Below are 20106 nucleotides of genomic sequence, written 5' to 3' on the forward strand. Positions count from 1 at the left end.
AACTCTCACAAAATCCCTGAAAGGTGCCTCACAGGTGGATAGGGTAGTTAAGAAAGCTTATGGGGTGTTAGCCTTCATAAGTCAAGGGATAGAGTTTAAGAGTCGCGATGTAATGATGCAGCTCTGTAAAACTCTGGTTAGGCTACACTTGGAGTACTGTGTCCAGTTCTGGTCGCCTCACTATAGGAAGGATGTGGAAGCATTGGAAAGGGTACAGAGGCGATTTACCAGGATGCTGCCTGGTTTAGAAAGTATGCATTATGATCAGAGATTAAAGGAGCTAGGGCTTTACTCTTTGGAGAGAAAGAGGATGAGAGGAGACATGATAGAGGTGTACAAGATGATAAGAGGAATAGATAGAGTGGATAGCCAGCGCCTCTTCCCCAGGGCACCACTGCTCAATACAAGAGGACATGGCTTTAAGGTAAGGGGTGGGAAGTTGAAGGGGGATATTAGAGGAAGGTTTTTTACTCAGAGAGTGGTTGGTGCGTGGAATGCACTGCCTGAGTCAGTGGTGGAGGCAGATACACTAATGAAGTTTAAGAGACTATTAGACAGGTTTATGGAGGAATTTAAGGTGGGGGTTATATGGGAGGCAGGGTTTAAGAGTTGGCACAACGTTGTGGGCTGAAGGGCCTGTACTGTGCTGTACTATTCTATTCTTCTATTCTTCTTCAAAATATGGCAGCATCTATTGAAATGAATAAACAATTGACATTTCGGGCTGAGACCCTTCATCAGGACTGGAAAGGAAGGGGAAAGATGCCAGAATAAGAAAGGGGAGGGGAAGAAGGATAAGCTGGCAAGTTATAGGTGAAGCTGGGGAGTGGGGGAGGAAGTAAGAAGCTGGGAGGTGATAGATGGAAAAGGCATAGGGCTGGAGAAGAAGGAATCTGATAGAGGAGAATGGACCATGGGAGGAAGGAAAGAAGGAGGAGGTCACTAGGGGGAGGTCAGTGTTATGTGCTTCACTGGAACTGGGCTGCACGAGGACATTCCCAATCAAAACTTCTCCATGGACGGCTTCCAGACCGTTCGGGCTGACCTGAAGTGCACTGAGAGCGGTAAGCGTAAAGGAGTTGGGTGCTTACTGTTCTGGTTAACAACAGATGATGCAATCCGGGTCATATTACGATCGAAGAACGTGTTTGTAGACCGGATATTGAACTTTTTACTGTTGGACTTCGGCCACATTCCACCGAGATACAACACTGGGTGGCACGGGAGGTCGTTCCTGCCTGTGGCCACCAATCTTGCAGCTCCTCCCGTGGAGGGTCAGACACCCTGAGCCAATAGACTGGTCCTGGACTTATCTTCCATCTGGCATAGTTTGCATTTTGTTGTTTGATTGTTTGTGGTTTTTGTATTGCTATATTTACGCTCTATTCTTGGTTGGTGCTTCTCACGAAACCCAATTTCCCTTGGGATTAATAAAGTATATCTATCTATATCTATCTATCTATCATAGACAAGTGAGAAGAGATAAGAGGCCAGAGTTGGGATTGTAGAAAGACGGAAGGTGCAGGGGAAATTAATTACCGGAAGGAGAAATTGATGTTCACACCATCAGGTTGGAGGCTACCCAGGCGCAATATGAGGTGTTGCTTCTCCACCGTGAGACTGGTCTCATTGTGGCAGAAGAGGAAGCCATGGACCAACATGTCGGAATGGGAAAGGGAATAGGAATTAAAATGATTGTCCCTGCGAAATGCTGCTTTTTGCAGATGGAGTGGCCATAATATCCTATTAATTAGACCTTGAGAAGGAAACTAGGTGAGCTTTTTCAGTGTAACTTGTGTCACTGCGCTATGGATAATCTTGAAGCTGGTGCTCTAGAGTTGAGGCTGGAAAGGAGTTGGAATCATGATAGTAATATCTGAGCAGACCTTGTACACGAGGCGCCACAGTGGTTAGTGCGACACTTTTACAGCACAGGGCATCGGAGTTCAAGTCTGATGCTGTCCCTCAGGAGTTTATATGTCCTCCCTCTGAACACGTTGGTTTTCTCCAGGTGCTCCTGTTTCCTCCCACAGTCCAAAGATCTACCAGTTTGTCGATTATCTGGTCACTGTAAATCGTCTGCAGTTGAGCTCGGGTTAAATAAGTGGGTTGCCAGGCTGAATGGGTCTGTTCGGCAATGTGTCTCTAAATAAAATAAAAATTTTTTTTAAAGTCTAGGGTGCTTGCATCCTATTCCAGGATAAAAAGAGATATGTACGTAAAGTGGGAGAGTATTTTCCATATAGTCAGACTGAAATCTATATTTGTGCATTTCTCTGTACTTGGGACGGAAGCGGGTTCATTATCACTGACATATGTTGAGAAATTTTTTGCTTTGTGGCTGCAGTACAGTTGAAGGCATAAAAAGTTACATAAATAATGCAAAAGATGAATTATGAGGTAGTGTTCATGGACCATTCAGAAATCTCATGGCAGAGGGAAAGAAGCTGCTCTTAAAGTGGAGAGTGTCAAGCAACACACACACAATGCTGGAGGAACTCAGTAGATCAGGAAGGATCTATGGAGATAAACAGTCAAGGTTTTGAGTCAAGACCCTTCACCAGCACTCCGATGAAGTTTCGGACTCAGTGTAGATCTTCAGGCTCCTATACCTCCTCCCGGTAGTAGTGTCACCTGTGTTGCAATTCTGTGCTACAATTTACAATGAAATGAATGGAATTTTTTTGCTATTGATCTGTTGCGGATATGAGATGCAGTTAACATAGTTAAGTTTGTAAATAGTGAAAGAACTCTGATCCATTTACCCAGTCATTAGAGAAGTTAACCAAAAGTTGTGGTTTAAGAAGTGTGTTAAAAAGAAGGAGGGAGGTTTCTGGAAACTTGGGGAAGCAATGGTTAATCAGCAGTGAAAACCATCCAGGAGGAAAGAAGAAAACTCTGAGTGTTGAGAGGCAAAAATGGTTAACAAGTAGGATTAAGGAAAACCCCGAGGTGTTGTACATGTACGTGGAGAACAGGAGGGTGATTGAGGGTAGGACAGATTGGGAATAAAAGAGGAGACATGTCTGGAGTCACAAAGTAGGGGAGGTTCTTAATTAATACCTTGTACATGAGACTAAGATATAGGAATGGAATTAGGCCATTCAGCCCAGTGAGTGCTCTGCCATCCCATCATGGATGATTTATTATCCCCCTCAGTCCCATTCTCGTGCAATCTTTGACGACCTTGTAATCAAGAATTTATCACTTCTGCTTTAAATGTACTAAATGATGGCCTCCACAGCCATCTGTGGAGGTGAATTTTATTGGTAATTCATTGTGGTAAAGAAACAGCTCTCAAACTTCTGGTAATGCCCCTCATTTCCCATCCCCTTTTCCCTCTCACCTTATCCCCTTGCCTGCCCATCACCTCCCTCTGGTGCTCCTTCCCCCTTTTTCTTTCTTCCATGTCCTTCTCTCTCTTTCACCAATCAACCTCCCAGCTCTTTACTTCATCTCTTTCCCTCCAGGTTTCACCCATCACCTGCTGGTTTTCTCTCCCCTCTCTCCGCCTTTTAAAATCTACTCCTCAGCCTTTTTTCTCCAGTACTGCCGAAGGGTTTTAGCCCGAAATGTCGACTGTACTTTTTCCATGAATGCTGCCTGGCCTGTTGAGTTCCTCCAGCATTGTGTGTGTGTTGCTCATATGTTAACCTCCTCGTTCCTGATATAATTTTCATGAAACTCTACCGGACCCTCTCTAATGCCACCATAGCCTTTATTTAATGGGGCCCAAAGCTGCTCACAATACTCCATGTGCAGTCTGACCAACACCTTGTAAAGTTTCAGCATTGCATCCTTGCTTTTATGTTCTCGTCCTCCCAAAATGAAGCTAACATTGCACTTGCGTTATTTGCCTCAAACTCAACCTGCAAGTTAACCTTTAGGGAATGTTGCATGAGGACCCCCAAGTCCCTTCTTCAAACCTCGGATTTTAAAGTTTTCTCCTGGTTTAGAAAATACTTTACACCTTATTCCTTCTACCTAAGTGCATGACGATATACTTCCCTAAGCTATATACCATCTGCCACTTCTTTGCCCATTCTCTGCCCTGGCACTCTGGTTCGTATTTCCCACTAAAGCCTCTCTCACAATTCTAGCAAATCTGTCCACAAGACAATTGGTCCTACTTAACTTCAGGTGAAACCCATTCTTTTTGTATAGGTCATAACCTTCCCCAGACAAGATCCCAATGATTCAGAAATCTGAAATCCTGCCCCTTGCACAAATGAGCCAAGCATTTATCTGCCAAATCATCCTTATTATTGCATATTGGTCAATTATTGTCTATATTATTACTGTACTTTATTAATATATTTATTATTTCTAAGTGTATTTTAAAATGTTGCTGCTTTAACAAAAAGATTTCCCACTCGGGATCAATAAAATACTTATTCTTGCCCTCAATGATTTGTGGCACAGGCAGCAATACAGAAATTTCTACCCTTGAGGTCTTGCTTTTCAGTTTTCTTCCTAACTCCATATTCTGTCTTCAGTATTCATTGTAAAATAGGCTGATGTACTGAAACATGTCTAGATTAAGAAAGAGGATGTGTTGGAACTTCTGAAAAACACTAGGGTATATAAATCTCCTGGGATGGATGTGATATGCCCCAACCCCAGAGACTTGTGGGAAGTGAGGGAAAGGATTACTCTGCCTTTGGCAATGATCTTTGCACCCTTACTGGCCACAGGAGTAGTACCAGAATATTGGAGGGTGGCAAATGGTATTCCTTTGTTCAATAAAGGTAATGGGGATAACCTTAGAAATTATAAACCAGTGAGGCTTACATCAGTGGTGCACAAATTATTGGAGCAGATTCTTAGAGACAGGATTTACAAGCATTTGGATTAGGGATAGCCAGCATGGCTTTTTTTTTTCCAAAGTTCAATGTAAATTTATATGTACTTTGATAATATGTCACCACATACAACACTGAGATTCATTTTCCTGTGGGCATACTCAGCAAATCTATAGAATAGTAGATCAGTGAAACTGTGCAAATGCAGTAGACAACAAACCATACAAATGCAAATATAAATAAATAGCAATAGATAATGACAGTATCTGATAATGAAAAGTCCTTAAAGTGAGATGATTGGTTTTAGGAACACTTCAATGATGGGGAAAGTGCATGTAGTTATCCCCTTCTATTCAAGAGCAGGTGAAGGACAGGTCATGCTTTACGAGCCTGTTTGATTTTTTTTCTGAGGAAGTGATGAAAGTAGAGCAGTGGATGTGGTGTGCACAGATCTTCGTAAGGTGTTTGACAAGGTTCATTCAGAAAGCCAGGAGGCTTGGGATCCGGGGAAACTTGGCTGTGGGGGTTCAGAATTGGCTTTTGCCCACAGAAGTCAGAGGGTAGTGGTAGATGGAGCTCATTCTGCTTGGAGGTCAGTGACCAGTAGTGTTCCACGAGGATCTGTTCTGGGACCCTTGAATGATGGAGCACACTCAATGGGCTGAATGGCCTAATTCTGCACGTATGTCTTCTGGTCCTATTGTCTAAACAGCTGATGTTCATTGTCTAAGAGTAGACGAGATGGTATTACATTGTCACACTCACCAGTGTTTCCAGGAGGGAAAGAAAAAAAAATCAGGTTCTCTAAAAAGACAACAGAACTTCAAGTTCATTGTCATTCAACCATACACATGTATACCGCCAAACGAAACAATGTTCCTCCAGACCAAGGTGCACAGCACAGTATATAACTCTCACACGTAACTCATAAAATAACATTACCACAAATAATAAGGTGCATGTGCGATACAAATTAAAATGTAAATAGTATAACGTCACTGGCAGTTCATACGTGATGAGAGTAAGAAGCTGTTTCCCACCCTCACAGATCTTGTCCTAACGCGATGGTACCTCCTACTTGATGGTAGGGGGTCAAAAAGATTGAGCAGGATTGTTGACAATGCTATGGGCACTGCTTATGCAGCGCTCCTGATATTTATCTGATTGGTGGAAGAGAGAACCCGATGGTCCTCTCAGCAGTCTTCGCAATCTTCTGTGGGGATTCGAGGTCAGATGCCTTGCAATTCCCATACCAGTTGTGCAGCTGGTCAGAACCTTGTCCTTGCTGAAATGGAAAGACAATTTAAAAGAAACCTTTAAACCAAATGTAGACTTTGGAATTAAAGGTGGATTCGAACTATGAGAACTATTTGCTTCAAATTGTGAAATGGAAGATATTTTATTTTAAGAACGAGATTCTGCAGATACTAGAAATCTTGAGCAACACACACAAAATACTGGAGGAACTCAGCAGATCACATTGCATCTACAGAGGAGAATAAACAGTCAACATTTCAGGCCAAGACCCTCTTGTCCGATAACAGGCTTCTGTCCCACGAGAGGGTGAATAGGGTCTTGTGGTTTATCCAATAAAAAGCTGAAATATAGTGCAAGGATCATCCTATCCATTTAATTCAAAAGTCCCATTTTTAACATTGCTACCTAGAAATATTGGTATTAGCTAAGCTAGATAAATAATTGAATATTTTGTGGATTAGAGAAGCCCTTCTTCACTCAGGAGCCCTGGGCTAGCTGGGATAAACAAGGGCGATTTCAAAAAAAGCACCAGCTACGCTCTTTAGCATCAGTGATAGAAAAGGTGTTGAAGCCATAGGACGTAAAGGAGATCAAAATCAGTTTTAATATCACTGCATATACTGTGAAGTTTGTTGGTTTTTTGGCAGCAGTATATAATAACTTTTATGTATAAAAAAAATGTAAATATAAATAACCAAAAAATAGTGAGGTGGTGTTCATGCATTCATTGTCCATACAGAAATCTGATGGTGGAGGGGAAGAAGCTGAGACATTGCGTGTGTGTTTTTAAGACTCCTGTACCACCTCCCTGATGGTAGCAAAAAGAAGCGGGTATGACCTGGGTGGTAGGGGAGTGGGCACTTCATGATGGATGCTGCCTTCCTGAGGCATCGCCTTTTGAAGGCGTCGTCAGTGCTGGAGAGGCTGGTGCCCATGATGGTGTTGGCTGAGTTTACAACTTTCTGTAGCATTTTCTGTTCCTGTGCAATGGCCCCTCCATACCAGATGATGATGATACCAGTTAAAAAGCTCTCCACGGTATACCTGTAGAAATTTGTCAGTGTTTGGTGACATACCAAGTCCCTTCAAACTCCAAATAAAAAATAGCCACTGTCGTGCCTTCTTTGTAATCACATCAAGATGTTGGACACATGATAGATCTTCAGAGATGTTGATACTCACGAATTTGAAACTGCTCACCCTTTTCACTGCTGATCCTCTGATGAGGATGGTGTATGTTTCCTCGACTTCCCCTTCCTGAAATCCTCAATTTCTTGGTCCTACTGACATTGAGTGCAAATTTGTCACTGCAGCACCACTTGACCAGCTGATCTGTCTCACTCCTATATGCCTCATCAGCATCTGAAATTCTGCCAACATTAGTTGTGTCATCAGAAAATTTATAGATGGTGTTTGAGCTGTATCTAACCACACGGTCATGGGTGCAGAGAGGGTAGAGCAGTGAGCTGAGCATGCATCCTTCAGGTATCACCGAGGAGGAGATGTTATTTCCAATCTGCACTGACTGTGGTCTACTGGTGAGGAAGTCAAGGGTCCAGTTGCAGAGGGAGGTACAGAGGCCAGGATTTGGAACTTGTTGATTAAAACTGAGGGTATGATTGTGTTGAACGCTGAGCTGTAGTCAATAAACAGCAGCCAGAGGTAGGTATTGCTGCTGTCCACATGACCCAAGGTCAAGCACAGGGATACGAAGGGTATGGAGGACTATGTTCCAGGTGTAGATCAATGGGACTAGGTAGAATAATAGTTTGGTGTGAAGGACTGTTTCTATACTGTAGTACTCTGCGACTCTGATGCGATGACAAGATTGTAAAGATAGAAAACAGAAACATTTTGCATGAGGCCAGGAACGTTGCAGGCTGTAAAGCTATAAATGCAGAATATCAGTTACTGATGAAATCACTGGTATATTGTGGCTAGGTTGGATGGCTGAAGATAAAGTTCCACAGGAGCTAAGTGGGTATACGAGGTGAGAGCTAAAAGAAGGATAAACACTAACATGGGTTCAAAAGTCTGTATCAATTATATTATTCTGTGATTTAACCTTCACCAAGGCATTGAATGATTGCAATGATCTGTACTACCTGCACACATACCTGTCCCACATATCTCCATTTAACTTGCCTCCTCTCACCTTAAATGCATGCTGTCTGGTATTTGACATTTCATTGCTGGGAAAGTCTGTCTACTGTCTGCCTCTCGTAATCTTATGAACTTCTAATGGATCTCACCTTGGTCTCCGCCATTCCAGAGAAAACAAACCAAGTTTATTCAACTTTTCGTTTTAGCACATGCCTTCTAATCTAGGCAACATCCTGGTAAACCTCTTCTGCACCCTCTCCAAAGTCTCAACATCCTTCCTAGAATGAGTTGACCAGAACTGTATGCAATACTCCTGATCCTGTTTTGGTTTTCAATTTCTTCCATGAAAAAATAGCCTACTGCAGTTAGTGGTTTAGGTTTTTGGAAGCAAGTTAATTACTTAATTGTGGAATTTTTGGGCCTCCGTAACTCTGGGAACATAAAATGCTCCATGAGTTATCTTGTGAGGACACAGGATTTTACAGGCAATGTTAAACCCATCTTACTGAACGTATCCTGATTTGCAAGTGACTTCTGATCTGGCTTGTAATATCGCAGAAATCAAGAGTCAAAATTCAAAGTAAAGCTTATTGTCCAAGTACAATTATGTTACCACGAGATTCATTTACAGGAAATAAAGAAATACAACAGAATTTATGGAAAAACAATACACAAAGATTGACTAATATGCAGAAGAAGATAAACTCTGCAAATAAAAAAACACTGAGAACATGAGTTGTAGTTGAGATGAGTGAAGTTATCCATGCTAGTTCAGGAGCCTGATTGTTGTAGGATAATAATTGTTCCTGAACCTGGTGTTGTGGGACCTAGGGATCCTGCGCCTGCTGCTCAATGGGAGCAGCAAGAAGACAGCATGACCTGGATGGTGGGGGTCAGTGATGATGGATGCTGCTTTCTTGTGGCAGTGTTCTGTGTAGATGTACTCAGCGGTGGGGAGGGGGTCTTTGCCTGTGATTGACTGGGCTGTATCCAACACTTCTGTAGATTTGAAGAAGCTTTGAAAATCAAATTAGAAAGGGAAAAAAAATGTCTTCAAATAAAAGCCAATCTGAGGAAGATTTAATTTTGATTTCTGTATTTTTCTCTCCTGTTGTGTGTTGACTCATTCTGCGGTTTGTTTTGAAGTATGTCCAGCTAAACGTACTGTGGACGGGTTCAGTGCCGTACAGGGTCTGTCTGTCAGCTAAACATACTGTGGATGGGTTGAACAGAGTTCACTGCTGAACTTCAGTCACAAGCATCTTTATCCTTTTAATGAGCCGTTGGCTTTTAAAGCCAATATTTGTCTTTGAAGATAAGCTTTTTAGGTGTTGTGCTGTGTCAGAAATTCTTCATCTGTTGTCACAAATTAATTTTTAAAAACGAGCATGCTAAAAAATGAGTTTTATGGTACCTTGATTTAATGCAGGGGTAGGCAACCTTAAGCACAAATAATTTTCTAGCATGCGTTATTCATTAATTTGAGGCAAAACATAACTAGGTGTATTTAAATGGATAATTCCCTTACTTAAAGTTTTTTATGCATTTATCTGGCCCACCATACACTCATTAAAACGCGGTCCGGCCCATAAAGGCAAAAAGTTTGCCGACCCCTGATTTAATGCTTACCCATTTTGGAATTATTCTAGCTGGATTGTTTGTTTTTTTAAAAAAAGACATATTGCACAGTAACAGACCCTTCTGGCCCAGTGAGGACATGCACCTAATCACCCCGATGTGACCAATTAACTACGAACCTGTACTAGTTTGGAACTTGGGGGCAAACTGTCCTGGCTCAACAAGCCGTGCTACCCAGCAACCCAGCTACTTAACCCTGGCCTGAACACAAGACGATTTACAATGACTGGTATGTCTTTGAACTGTGGGAAGAAACCAAAGCACCCAGAGGAAACCCATGTGTTCACAGGGAGAAAGTAGAAATGCCTTGCAGAACTGAACATTAGCTTGTAGTATTTTAATGCTTTAAGCAACGCCACCCACACACCCACACATGAAGGAACTCAGCAAACCTGGCAGCATCCATGGAGGGGAATAAATGGTCAACTTAGGAGGAATTGGGAGCTGGGACTTTCTCGACCAGATTTGTGTTTTTACTCCAGATTCCAGCATCTGTGGTGTCTTATGTTTCTGTTATGTCCCCCCTGCCCCACCAATCCTTAATGCACTTGAGCCTCACTCAAAATTGTTAAACCATCGTACAGTTCTCATGTTTTACAACATTGAATCACAGTGGATTTAATTTGGCTTTTTTGGATACTGATCAACAGAAAAAGACACTTTCATGTCAAAGTGAAAACAAACCTCTACAGAGTGATCTAAATTAATGACAAATATAAAACACAAAATAATTGATTGCATAAGTATTCACCCCCTTTAATGTGACACACCAAATCATCACTGGTGCAGCCAATTGGTTTTCAGAAGTCACATAATTAGTTAAATGGAGATGACTGTGTGCCGTGAAGGTGTTTCAATTGATTGTAGTAAAAATACACCTGTATCTGGAAGGTCTAATTACTGGTGAGTAAAATCCTGGCAAAATCTACACAATGAAGACAAAAGAACACTCCAAGCAACTCTGTGAAAAGGTTATTGAAAAGCACAAGTCAGGAGATGGATACAAGGAAATTTCCAAGTCACTGAATATCCCTTGGAGTACTGTTAAGTCAATCATCAAGAAATTGAAAGAATATGGCACAGCTGTAAATCTGACTAGAGTAGGCTGTCCTCAAAAACTGAGTGCCTGTACAAAAGGGGACTGATAGGGTAGGCTACTTAGAGATCTTTGACAACTCTGGAGGAGTTGCAAGCTTCAGTGGCTGAGATGAGAGAGGCTTGACTTAGAACGACTGTTGCCTGTGCTTCACCAGTCACAGCTTTATGGGAGAGTGGCAAAGAGAAAGCCACTTTTCTAGTGTCGGGGAGGGAGGAGGAGAAAAACTCAGATGAAATCTCAGCTAGAGTTTGCCAGAAGGCATGTAGGAGACTCTGAAGACAGCTGGAAGAAGGTTCTATGTTCTGAAACCAAAATTGAGCTTTTTGGCCATCAGACTAAATGTTATGTTTGGCGTAAGCAGCAGGCAATGGAGGCTTGTGAAGGTAGAAGGTAAAATGAATGCAGGAAAATACAGAGAAATCCTGGTGCAGTCTGCAAGAGAACTGCAATTTGTGAGAAGGTTTGCTTTCCAGCAAGACAATGACCCCAAGCATAAATCCAAAACTACCCAGGAATGGCTTAAAAACAACAAAGTTAATGTCCTGGAGTGGCCAAGTCACAGTCCAGACCTCAATCTAATTGAGAATTTGTGGCTGAGCTTTAAAAGGCTGTTCACCCATGATTCCCATGCAATCTGACAGAGCTTGTGCAGTTTTGTAATACATGATAAATATGGAAAAAAATAAATCAATTACAGTAAGTGTGTGTTTGTGTATATATAGAAATTTCTGTACACGTATATTAAATAGTTAAATTATTAGTGCAAAAACAGAAATAATGTTTTTAAAAAGGAGAACACGAGGAAATCTGCAGATGCTGGAAATCCAAGCAACACACAAAATGCTGGTGAACGCAGCAGGCCAGGCAGCATCTATAGGAAAGAGGTACAGTCGACGTTTCAGGCCGAGACCCTTCGTCAGGAAAAATACTTTTTTAAAAAAGGAGGTAGTGTTTGTGGGTTCATGTCCATTCAACAGTCTAATGTAAAAGTCTTTACTGTCCAGATGCTCCAGAGATGAGTGTAGGGCCAGGGAGATGGCACCTGCCATAGATCTGTTTCCATGATGGGCAGATTGCAGTGGGATGAAGTTGCCTCGAAGGCTGGCATTAATGTGCCATGATCAACCTCCTGAATCAGAATCGGGTTTAATAATACTGGCATATACGTGAAATTTGTTGTTTTGTGGTAGCAGTACATTGCCATACATGATTTTTTAAAAAAACTATGAATTAAAACATCTAAGTAGTGCAAAAAGAGCAAAAGGAAAAAAAAAAGTGAGGTCATGCTCGAGTTCATTGACCACTCAGAAATCTAATGGTGGTGAGTAAGAAACTGTTCCTAAAACATGTGCGTCTTCAAGCTCCTGTACCTCCTCCCTGATGGTAGCAATGAGAAGAGGGCATGTCCTTGGTGATGGAGGATCCTTAATGTTGGATGTCACCTACTTGAGGCGTCGCCTTGAGAAAATCTCCTCAGTGCAGGGGAGGCTAGTGCCCATGATGGAGCCGGCTGTGTTTACAACTCTCCACAGCTTTTTCTGATCCTGTGCCGTGGTCCCTCCATATCAGATGGTGATGCAACCAGGCAGAATGTTGTCCACAGTACTATCATGAAGCACTTCATTATGGTGGATGTCAGAGCCACAATAACACAATAACTTGTCATTAACACAGCAGTCATCACTTTGTTTGTCTTTGGTATTAGGTTTTTAGGTATTTGTTTCGAAGACCTCCTTATCTGGGTGATAGCCACAGGTTGAAGCAGGGGTTGAATCCTAAGAACTTTCTACAGGGGTATAATTGAGAGCATCCTGACTGACTGGCTGCATCACTGCCTGGTATGGATTATGGTACCACAGCATAAAAGCCAGGATGAACTGGCTCCAGGACAGCTTCTTCCACTAGGCCATCAGACTGATTAATTCATGCCGATACAATTGTATTTCTATATTATATTGACTGTCCTGTTGTACATACTATTTATTACAAATTGCTATGAATAGCACATGGCACATTTAGATGGAGACATAATGTAAAGAGTTTTACTCATGTATGTGAAGGATGTAAGTAATAAAGTCAATTCAATATACTCTCTGCCATACGTCGATAAAAGTTTGTCAAAGTTTTGGATGTCATGCCAAGTCTTTGCAAACTTCTAAGAAAGTAGAGGCGCTGCCGTGCTTTCTTTGTGATGGCACTTCTGCGCTGGACCCAGGACAGATCTTCTAAAATAACACCAAGGAATTTAAAGTTGCTGAACCTCTCCACCTCTGATCCCCCAATGAGGATTGGTTCATGGACTTCTGGTTTCCACCTCCTGAAGTTAATGGTCATCTCCTTGGTCTTGCTGACATTGACTGCGAGTTTATTACCTACTCTAAAACCAATCTATTTTCTGGACATTTTTTTGGTTACTTATAATTGTTAATCTCCAAGTTAAAAATACCTAAACCAAATTAAACTATTTGAAGATATCCTTGTGTTTTTTTTAGTAAACAAACTATCAACAAGCTTCTCATGCTTACAATGTGGACTTGTGGACATCACAGTATTGTGGTGGATAACAACACTTTATAGCGCCAGAAATTAGGGATTCATTCCCACCACTGTCTGTAAAGGAGTTTGTACGGTCTCCCCATGACCACGTGGGTTTCCTCTGGGTGCTCTGGTTTCTTCAATCCCTCCTGTCTTTCCAACAATCTCTTTGACTTCCTACCGTCAGGCAGGACATACAGACATATTAGGACGAGAACTGTTGGGATGGGCAACAGCTTCTTTCCTCAGGCTGTAAGATGACTGAACTCCCTGCTGTCACCCAGGCCTCCTCACATATGAGCGCCAGGAGTGTTATACTGTTTACATTTTTAACTTGTGTCATAAATGTACCTTATTATTTGTGGTATTATTACTTTGTGTGTTATGTGTGTGTGAGTTGTATGTATTGTGATGTGCTCCTTGGTTTGGAGAAATGTTTCATTTGGTGGTATTCGTGGTTGAATGACAAACTAAACTTGAAGATGTACATTTAGGGTTAGTGAGTTATGGGCATGCTGTGTTTGTGTTGGAAGTGTAGCAATACTTGCAGACTGCCCTAGCACATCCTCCAACTGTGGTTGTTGATGCAAACAACATATTTCACTGTATGTTGCAATATACATGTGACAAAAAGCTAATCTTTAGTGCTGCTTAGACAAAGGATTTAATTTATTGATTGCAAGTTGGGCAGGAGAGATGATTTTTGCCAAACACTGTATGACGTGTTTCATTATTCTTTAATCAGTTATTTCATTGTTTGCAGAACCCCAAGACAAAAGCGGAGATTGAGAAGCTGCAGCATGATGGGAAGAAGAAAGAGCTGCGAGATCGCCTATGTTACAGAATGACGTTTGGCACTGCGGGGCTGCGATCGGCAATGGGTGCAGGCTTTTCTTGCATCAATGACCTGACAATCATACAGTCCACACAGGTAGGTGAAGCCAAACTTCAGACCTTGTAGATCCATGCTCATGAGGAACATGTAGGAGAATATCACACCATTCAAGGTCTCAGCCCAAATCATTGGCTTTTTACTCTTTTCCATAGATGCTGCCTGACCAGCTGAGTTCCTGTAGCATTTTGTGTGTTGCTTTGGATTTCCAGCATCTGCAGAATCTGTTGTTAATGTTTATCAATAACAGTTTAGCTGTTAGGCTATTGGGTGGGAGCAACATCACAGATGTGTATAATCTCATTCTTGCCTGATACTGCTGTGTATCTTCTGTTGAGTCCAAGAAGCAGACATTGCTATTTTATGACCATAAGGCATAGGAGAAGAGTAAGGCCATTTGGCCCAATGAGTTGTGGCTGATTTATTATCTCTCCCCTCATCCCCATTCTCCTGCCTTCTCCCTGTAACGTTTGACATGAAGAGTCAGAGTGACACTTATTAACCTCACTTTAAATATACGCAATGACTTGGCTTACACAACCATGTGTGACACAGACTTAAGATTCAAAGTACATTTATTATTAAGGTATGTATGCAGTATACAACCCTGAGATTTGTCTTCCCACAGACAACCACAAAACAAAGAAACCACGAAACCCAATCAAAGGAACATCTCAGTCTCACAATGCGCAAAAAAAACAAATTGTGCAAATGGCAAAAAAAAAGAAAAACTGAGAATAGAAAATATCAAACCACAAAGTCATCAAAACAGTTAGAAGAACCATTGAACCATAGAACACTACAGCACAGTACAGGCCCTTTAGTCCTCGATGTTGCGCCAACCCATATAATCCTTAAAAAAAAAAAGTACTAAACCCACACTACCCCGTAACCCTCTATTTTTCTTTCATCCATGTGCCTGTCCAGGAGGCTCTTAAATACTCCTAATGTTTTAGCCTCCACCACCATCCCTGGCAAGTTATTCCAGGCACCCACAACCCTCTGTGCAAATAAATAAATAAATAAAAATTTGAGGGGAAAAAACCAACTTACCCCGATGTCTCCCCCTAAACTTCCCTCCCTTAACTTTGTACATATGCCCTCTGGTGTTTGCTATTTGTGCCCTGGGAAACAGGTAGTGGCTATCCACCCCTCTTATAATCTTGTAGATCTCTATCAAGTCCACTCTAATTCTTCTACACTCCAAAGAGAAAAGTCCCAGCTCTGCTAACCTTGGCTCGTAAGACTTGTTTTCCAATCCAGGCAACATCCTGGTAAATCTCCTCTGCACCCTCTCTATAGCTTCCACATCCTTCCTATAATGAGGTGACCAGAACTGAACACAATACTCTAAGTGTGGTCTCACCAGAGATTAGTAGAGTTGCAACATGACCTCTCTACTCTTGAACTCAATCCCCCATTAATGAAGCCTAGCATCCCATGGGCCTTCTTAACTATCCTATCAACCTGTGCAGCGACCTTGAGGGATGTATGGATTTGAACTCCAAGGTTCCTCTGTTCGTCCACACTCTTAAGTAACCGACCATTAACCCTGTACTCAGCCTTCTGGTTTGTCCTTCCAAAATATATCACCTCAGATTGAACTCCATCTGCCACTTTTCTGCCCAACTCTGCATCCTGTCTATATCGTCTTGTAACCTTCAACAACCTACAGCTCCATCCACAACTCCTCCAATCTTCGTGTCATCCACAAACTTACTCACCCATCCTTCCACCTCTTCATCCAGGTCATTTATAAAAATCACAAATAGCAGGGGTCCCAGGACAGATCCCTGCGGCAATCCACTAGTCACTGACCTCCAGGCAGAATACTTTCCTTCGACAACTACCCTCTGCTTTCTTCCTGTGAGGTGATAGAGAGGAGCTGTAGGCAAGTAGTCACACTGGAGCCTTGGGAGACAGACAAGTGGGTAACAGTCAGGAGAGGAAAGGGCAAGGGTCAGATACTAGAGAGTACTCCTGTGGCTATCACCCTTAACAATAAGTACTCCTGTTTGAGTACTGTCGTGGGGGAATGGCCTACCTGGGGGAAGCAACAGTGGCCGAGCCTCTGGCATAGAGTCTGGCCCTGTGGCTCAGCAGGGTAGGGAAAGGAAGAGGATGGCAGCAGTGATAAGGGACTTTATTTAGTTAGGGGGTCAGACAGGCAATTCTGTGGATGCAGGAGAGAAACGTGGATGGTAGTTTGCCTCCCATGTGCCAGGGTCTGGGATGTTTTTGATCGCGTCCACGATATCCTGAAGTGGGAAGGTGAACAGCCAGAGGTCGTGGTACATATTGGTACCAACAACATAGGTAGGAAAAGGGAGGAGGTCCTGAAAACAGACTACAGGGAGTTAGGAAGGAAGGAAAAGAAGCAGGATCTCAAAGGTTGTAACCTCGGGACAGTGAGTATAGGAATAGAGTGAGGTGGAGGATAAATATGTGGCTGAGGGATTAGAGCAGAGGGCAGGGATTCAGATTTCTGGATCATTGAGATCTCTTTATAGGCAGGCGTGCCCTGTACAAAAAGGATGGGTTGCACTTGAATCCCAGGGGGAACAATATCCTGGCGGGGAAGTTTGCTAAGGCTATTGGGGAGAGTTTAAACTAGAATTGCTGGGGGGTGGGAACTGAACTGAAGAGACAGAGGAAGGGGCAGTTGGCTCACAAATAGAGAAAGCTTGAAGACAGTGTGGGAGGGAGGATAAGCAGCTGATAGAGAAGGGATGCATTCAGACCAATGGTTTGAGATGTCTATTTTAGTGCAATGAAGCATAATGAACAAAGCGGATGAGCTTTGAGCGTGGATCAGTACTTGGAGATATGATGTGGTGGCCATTACAGAAACTTGGATAGCTCAGGGGCAGGAATGGTTACTTCGAGTGCCAGGCTTTATATGTTTCAGAAAGGACAGGGAGGGAGGCAAAAGAGGTGGGGGCATGGCACTGCTGATCAGAGATAGTGTCACAGCTGCAGAAAAGGTGGATGCCATGGAGGGATTGTCTATTGAGTCTCTGTGGGTGGAAGTTAGAAACAGGAAGGGGTGTTTTTTTTTATGTAGACCACCCAACAGTGACAGGGACATAGAGGAGCAGATAGGCAGACAGATTCTTGAAAGATGTAATTGTCATGGTGGGAGATTTTAATTTCTGAAATATTGATTGGCATCTCCCTAGAGCATGAGGTTTAGATGGGGTGGAGTTTGTTAGGTGTGTTCAGGAAGGTTTCCTGACACAATATGTAGATAAGCCTACAAGAGGAGAGGCTGTACTTGACCTGGTATTGGGAAATGAACCTGGTTAGGTGTCAGGTCTCTCAGTGGGAGAGCATTTTGGAGATAGAATTGTGATCACTATCTCCTTTACCATAACATTGGAGGGAGATAGGAACAGACAAGTTAGGAAAGTGTTTAGTTGGAGTAAAGGGAAATATGAGGCTATCAGACAGGAACTTGGAAGCATAAATTGAGAACAGATGTTCTCAGGGAAATGTATGGAAGAAATGTGGCAAATGTTCAGGGGATATTTGCGTGTGGATCTGCATAGGTACATTCCAATGAGATGGAAAGGATGGTAGGGTATAGGAACCAGGGTGTACAAAGGCTGTTGAAAATCTAGTCAAGAAGAAAAGGAAAGCTTACAAAAGGTTCAAAACACTAGGTAGAGATAGAGATCTAGAGGATTATAAGGCTAGCAGGAAGGAACTTAAGAATGAAATTAGGAGAGCCAGAAGGGGCCATGAGAAGGCTTTGGCGAGCAAGATTAAGGAAAACCCCAAGGCATTCTGCAAGTATGTGAAGAACAAGAGGATACGACGTGAGAGAATAGGACCAATCAAGTGTGATAGTGGAAAAGTGTGTATGGAACTGGAGGAGGTAGCAGAGGTGCTTAATAAATACTTTGCTTCAGTATTCACTACGGAAAAGGATCTTGGTGATTGTAGGGATGACTTGCAGTGGATTGAAAAGCTTGATCGTATAGACATTAAGAAAGCGGATGTGCAGGAGCTTTTGGAAAGCATCAAGTTGGATAAGTCACCGGGACTGGACAAGATGTACCCCAGGCTACCGTGGGAGGAGATTGCTGAGCCTCTGGCAATGATCTTTGCATCATCAGTGAGGATGGGAGAGGTTCTGGAGGATTAGAAGGTTGCAGATGTTGTTCACTTATTCAAGAAAGGGAGTAGGGATAGCCCAGGAAATTATGGTCCAGTGAGTCTTACTTCAGTGGTTGGTAAGTTGATGGAGAAGATCCTGAGAGGCAGGATTTATGAACATTTGGAGAGGCATAATATGATTAGGAATAGTCAACATGGTTTTGTCAAAGGTAGGTCAAGCCTGATTGAATTTTTTGAGGATGTGACTAAACACATTGATGAAGGTAGAGCCCATAGATGTAGTGTATATGGATTTTAGCAAGGCATTTGATAAGGTACCCCATGCAAGGCTAATTGAGAGAATAAGGAGGCATGGGATCCAAGGGGACATTGCTTTGTGGATCCAGAACTGGCTTGCCCACAGAAGGCAAAGGGTGGTTGTAGACGGGTCATATTCTGCATGGAGATCGGTGACCAGTGGTGTGCCTCTGATCTGTTCTAGGACCCCTTCTCTTTGTGATTTTTTTTTTAATATAAATGACCTGGATTAGGAAGTGGAGGGATGGGTTAGTAAATTTGCTGTTGGGGGTGTTGTGGATAGTGTGGAGACTGTCAGGGGTTACAGTGGTTCATCAATAGGATGCAAAACTGGGCTGAGAAGTGGCAGATGGAGTTCAACCCAGATAAGTGTGAGGTGGTTCATTTTGGTAGATCAAATATGATGGCAGAATATAGTATTAATGGTAAGACTCTTGGGAGTGTGGAGGATCAGAGGGATCTTGGAGTCCGAGTCCATAGGACACTCAAAGCTGCTGCGCAGGTTGACTCTGTGGTGAAGAAGGCATATGGTTCATTGGCCTTCATCAACCGTGGGATTGAGTTGAGAGGTAATATTACAGCTATATAGGACCCTGGTCAGACCCCACTTGGAGTACTGTGCTCTGTTCTGGTCACCTCACTACAGAAAGGATGTAGAAATTTGGCCTTTTCTCCTAGGAGCAGTGGAAGATGAGAGGTACCCTGATAGAGGTGTACAAGGTAATGAGAGGCATTGATCATGTGGATAGTCAGAGGCTTTTTCTCAGGGCTGAGATGGCTAGCATGAGAGGGCACAGTTTTAACGAGCTTGGAAGTAGGTACAGAGGAGATGTCAAGGTTAAGTTTTTCACACAGAGTGGTGAGGGCGTGGAATGGGCTGTCGGCGACAGTGGTAGAGGCAGGTACAATAGGGTCTTTTAAAAGACTCCTGGATAGGTACATGGAGCTTAGAAAAATAGAGGGCCATGGATAACCCTAGGTAATTTCTAAAGTAAGAACATGTTTGGCACAGCTTTGTGGGTGGAAGGGCCTCTATTGTGCTGTAGGTTTTCTATGTTTCTGTTGCCTCTCGTCCTTCTGAGCTCCAGCAAGTACAATCCCAGAGCCGTCAAACGCTTCTCTAATGTTCACCCTTTCATTCTTAGGATCATTCTGTTAAACCTTTTCTTGACCCTCATGACATCCTTGTTTAGATAAGGGGTCCAAATTGCTCAAATACGCTGAGTGTGGTCTGACCAATGCCATATAAAGCCTCAGCATTACATCCTTGCTTTTATATTCTAGCCCTCGAAATGCTATCAGTGCTTCCTTGTGCAATTGGATTTTGGATTTCCTCACTTGTAGACCCTAGACAGTTCAGACTG

The 20106-nt window shown here is 42.6% G+C and overlaps 1 protein-coding gene across 2 annotated transcripts in view; it reads left to right on the forward strand.

Annotated features, from left to right (window-relative positions):
- pgm2l1 (phosphoglucomutase 2-like 1) overlaps nt 1–20106 on the forward strand; it is a 161649-nt gene that overhangs the window by 1746 nt on the left and 139797 nt on the right. For both annotated transcript variants that reach the window (XM_063054756.1, XM_063054757.1), the window contains exon 2: nt 14198–14365. In XM_063054756.1, coding sequence (XP_062910826.1) covers nt 14198–14365 — 168 coding nt within the window. The remainder of the gene's footprint in view (nt 1–14197; nt 14366–20106) is intronic.

This window comes from Mobula hypostoma, chromosome 7 (assembly GCF_963921235.1).
Source record: "Mobula hypostoma chromosome 7, sMobHyp1.1, whole genome shotgun sequence".
Classification (NCBI taxonomy): Eukaryota; Metazoa; Chordata; class Chondrichthyes; order Myliobatiformes; family Myliobatidae; genus Mobula; species Mobula hypostoma.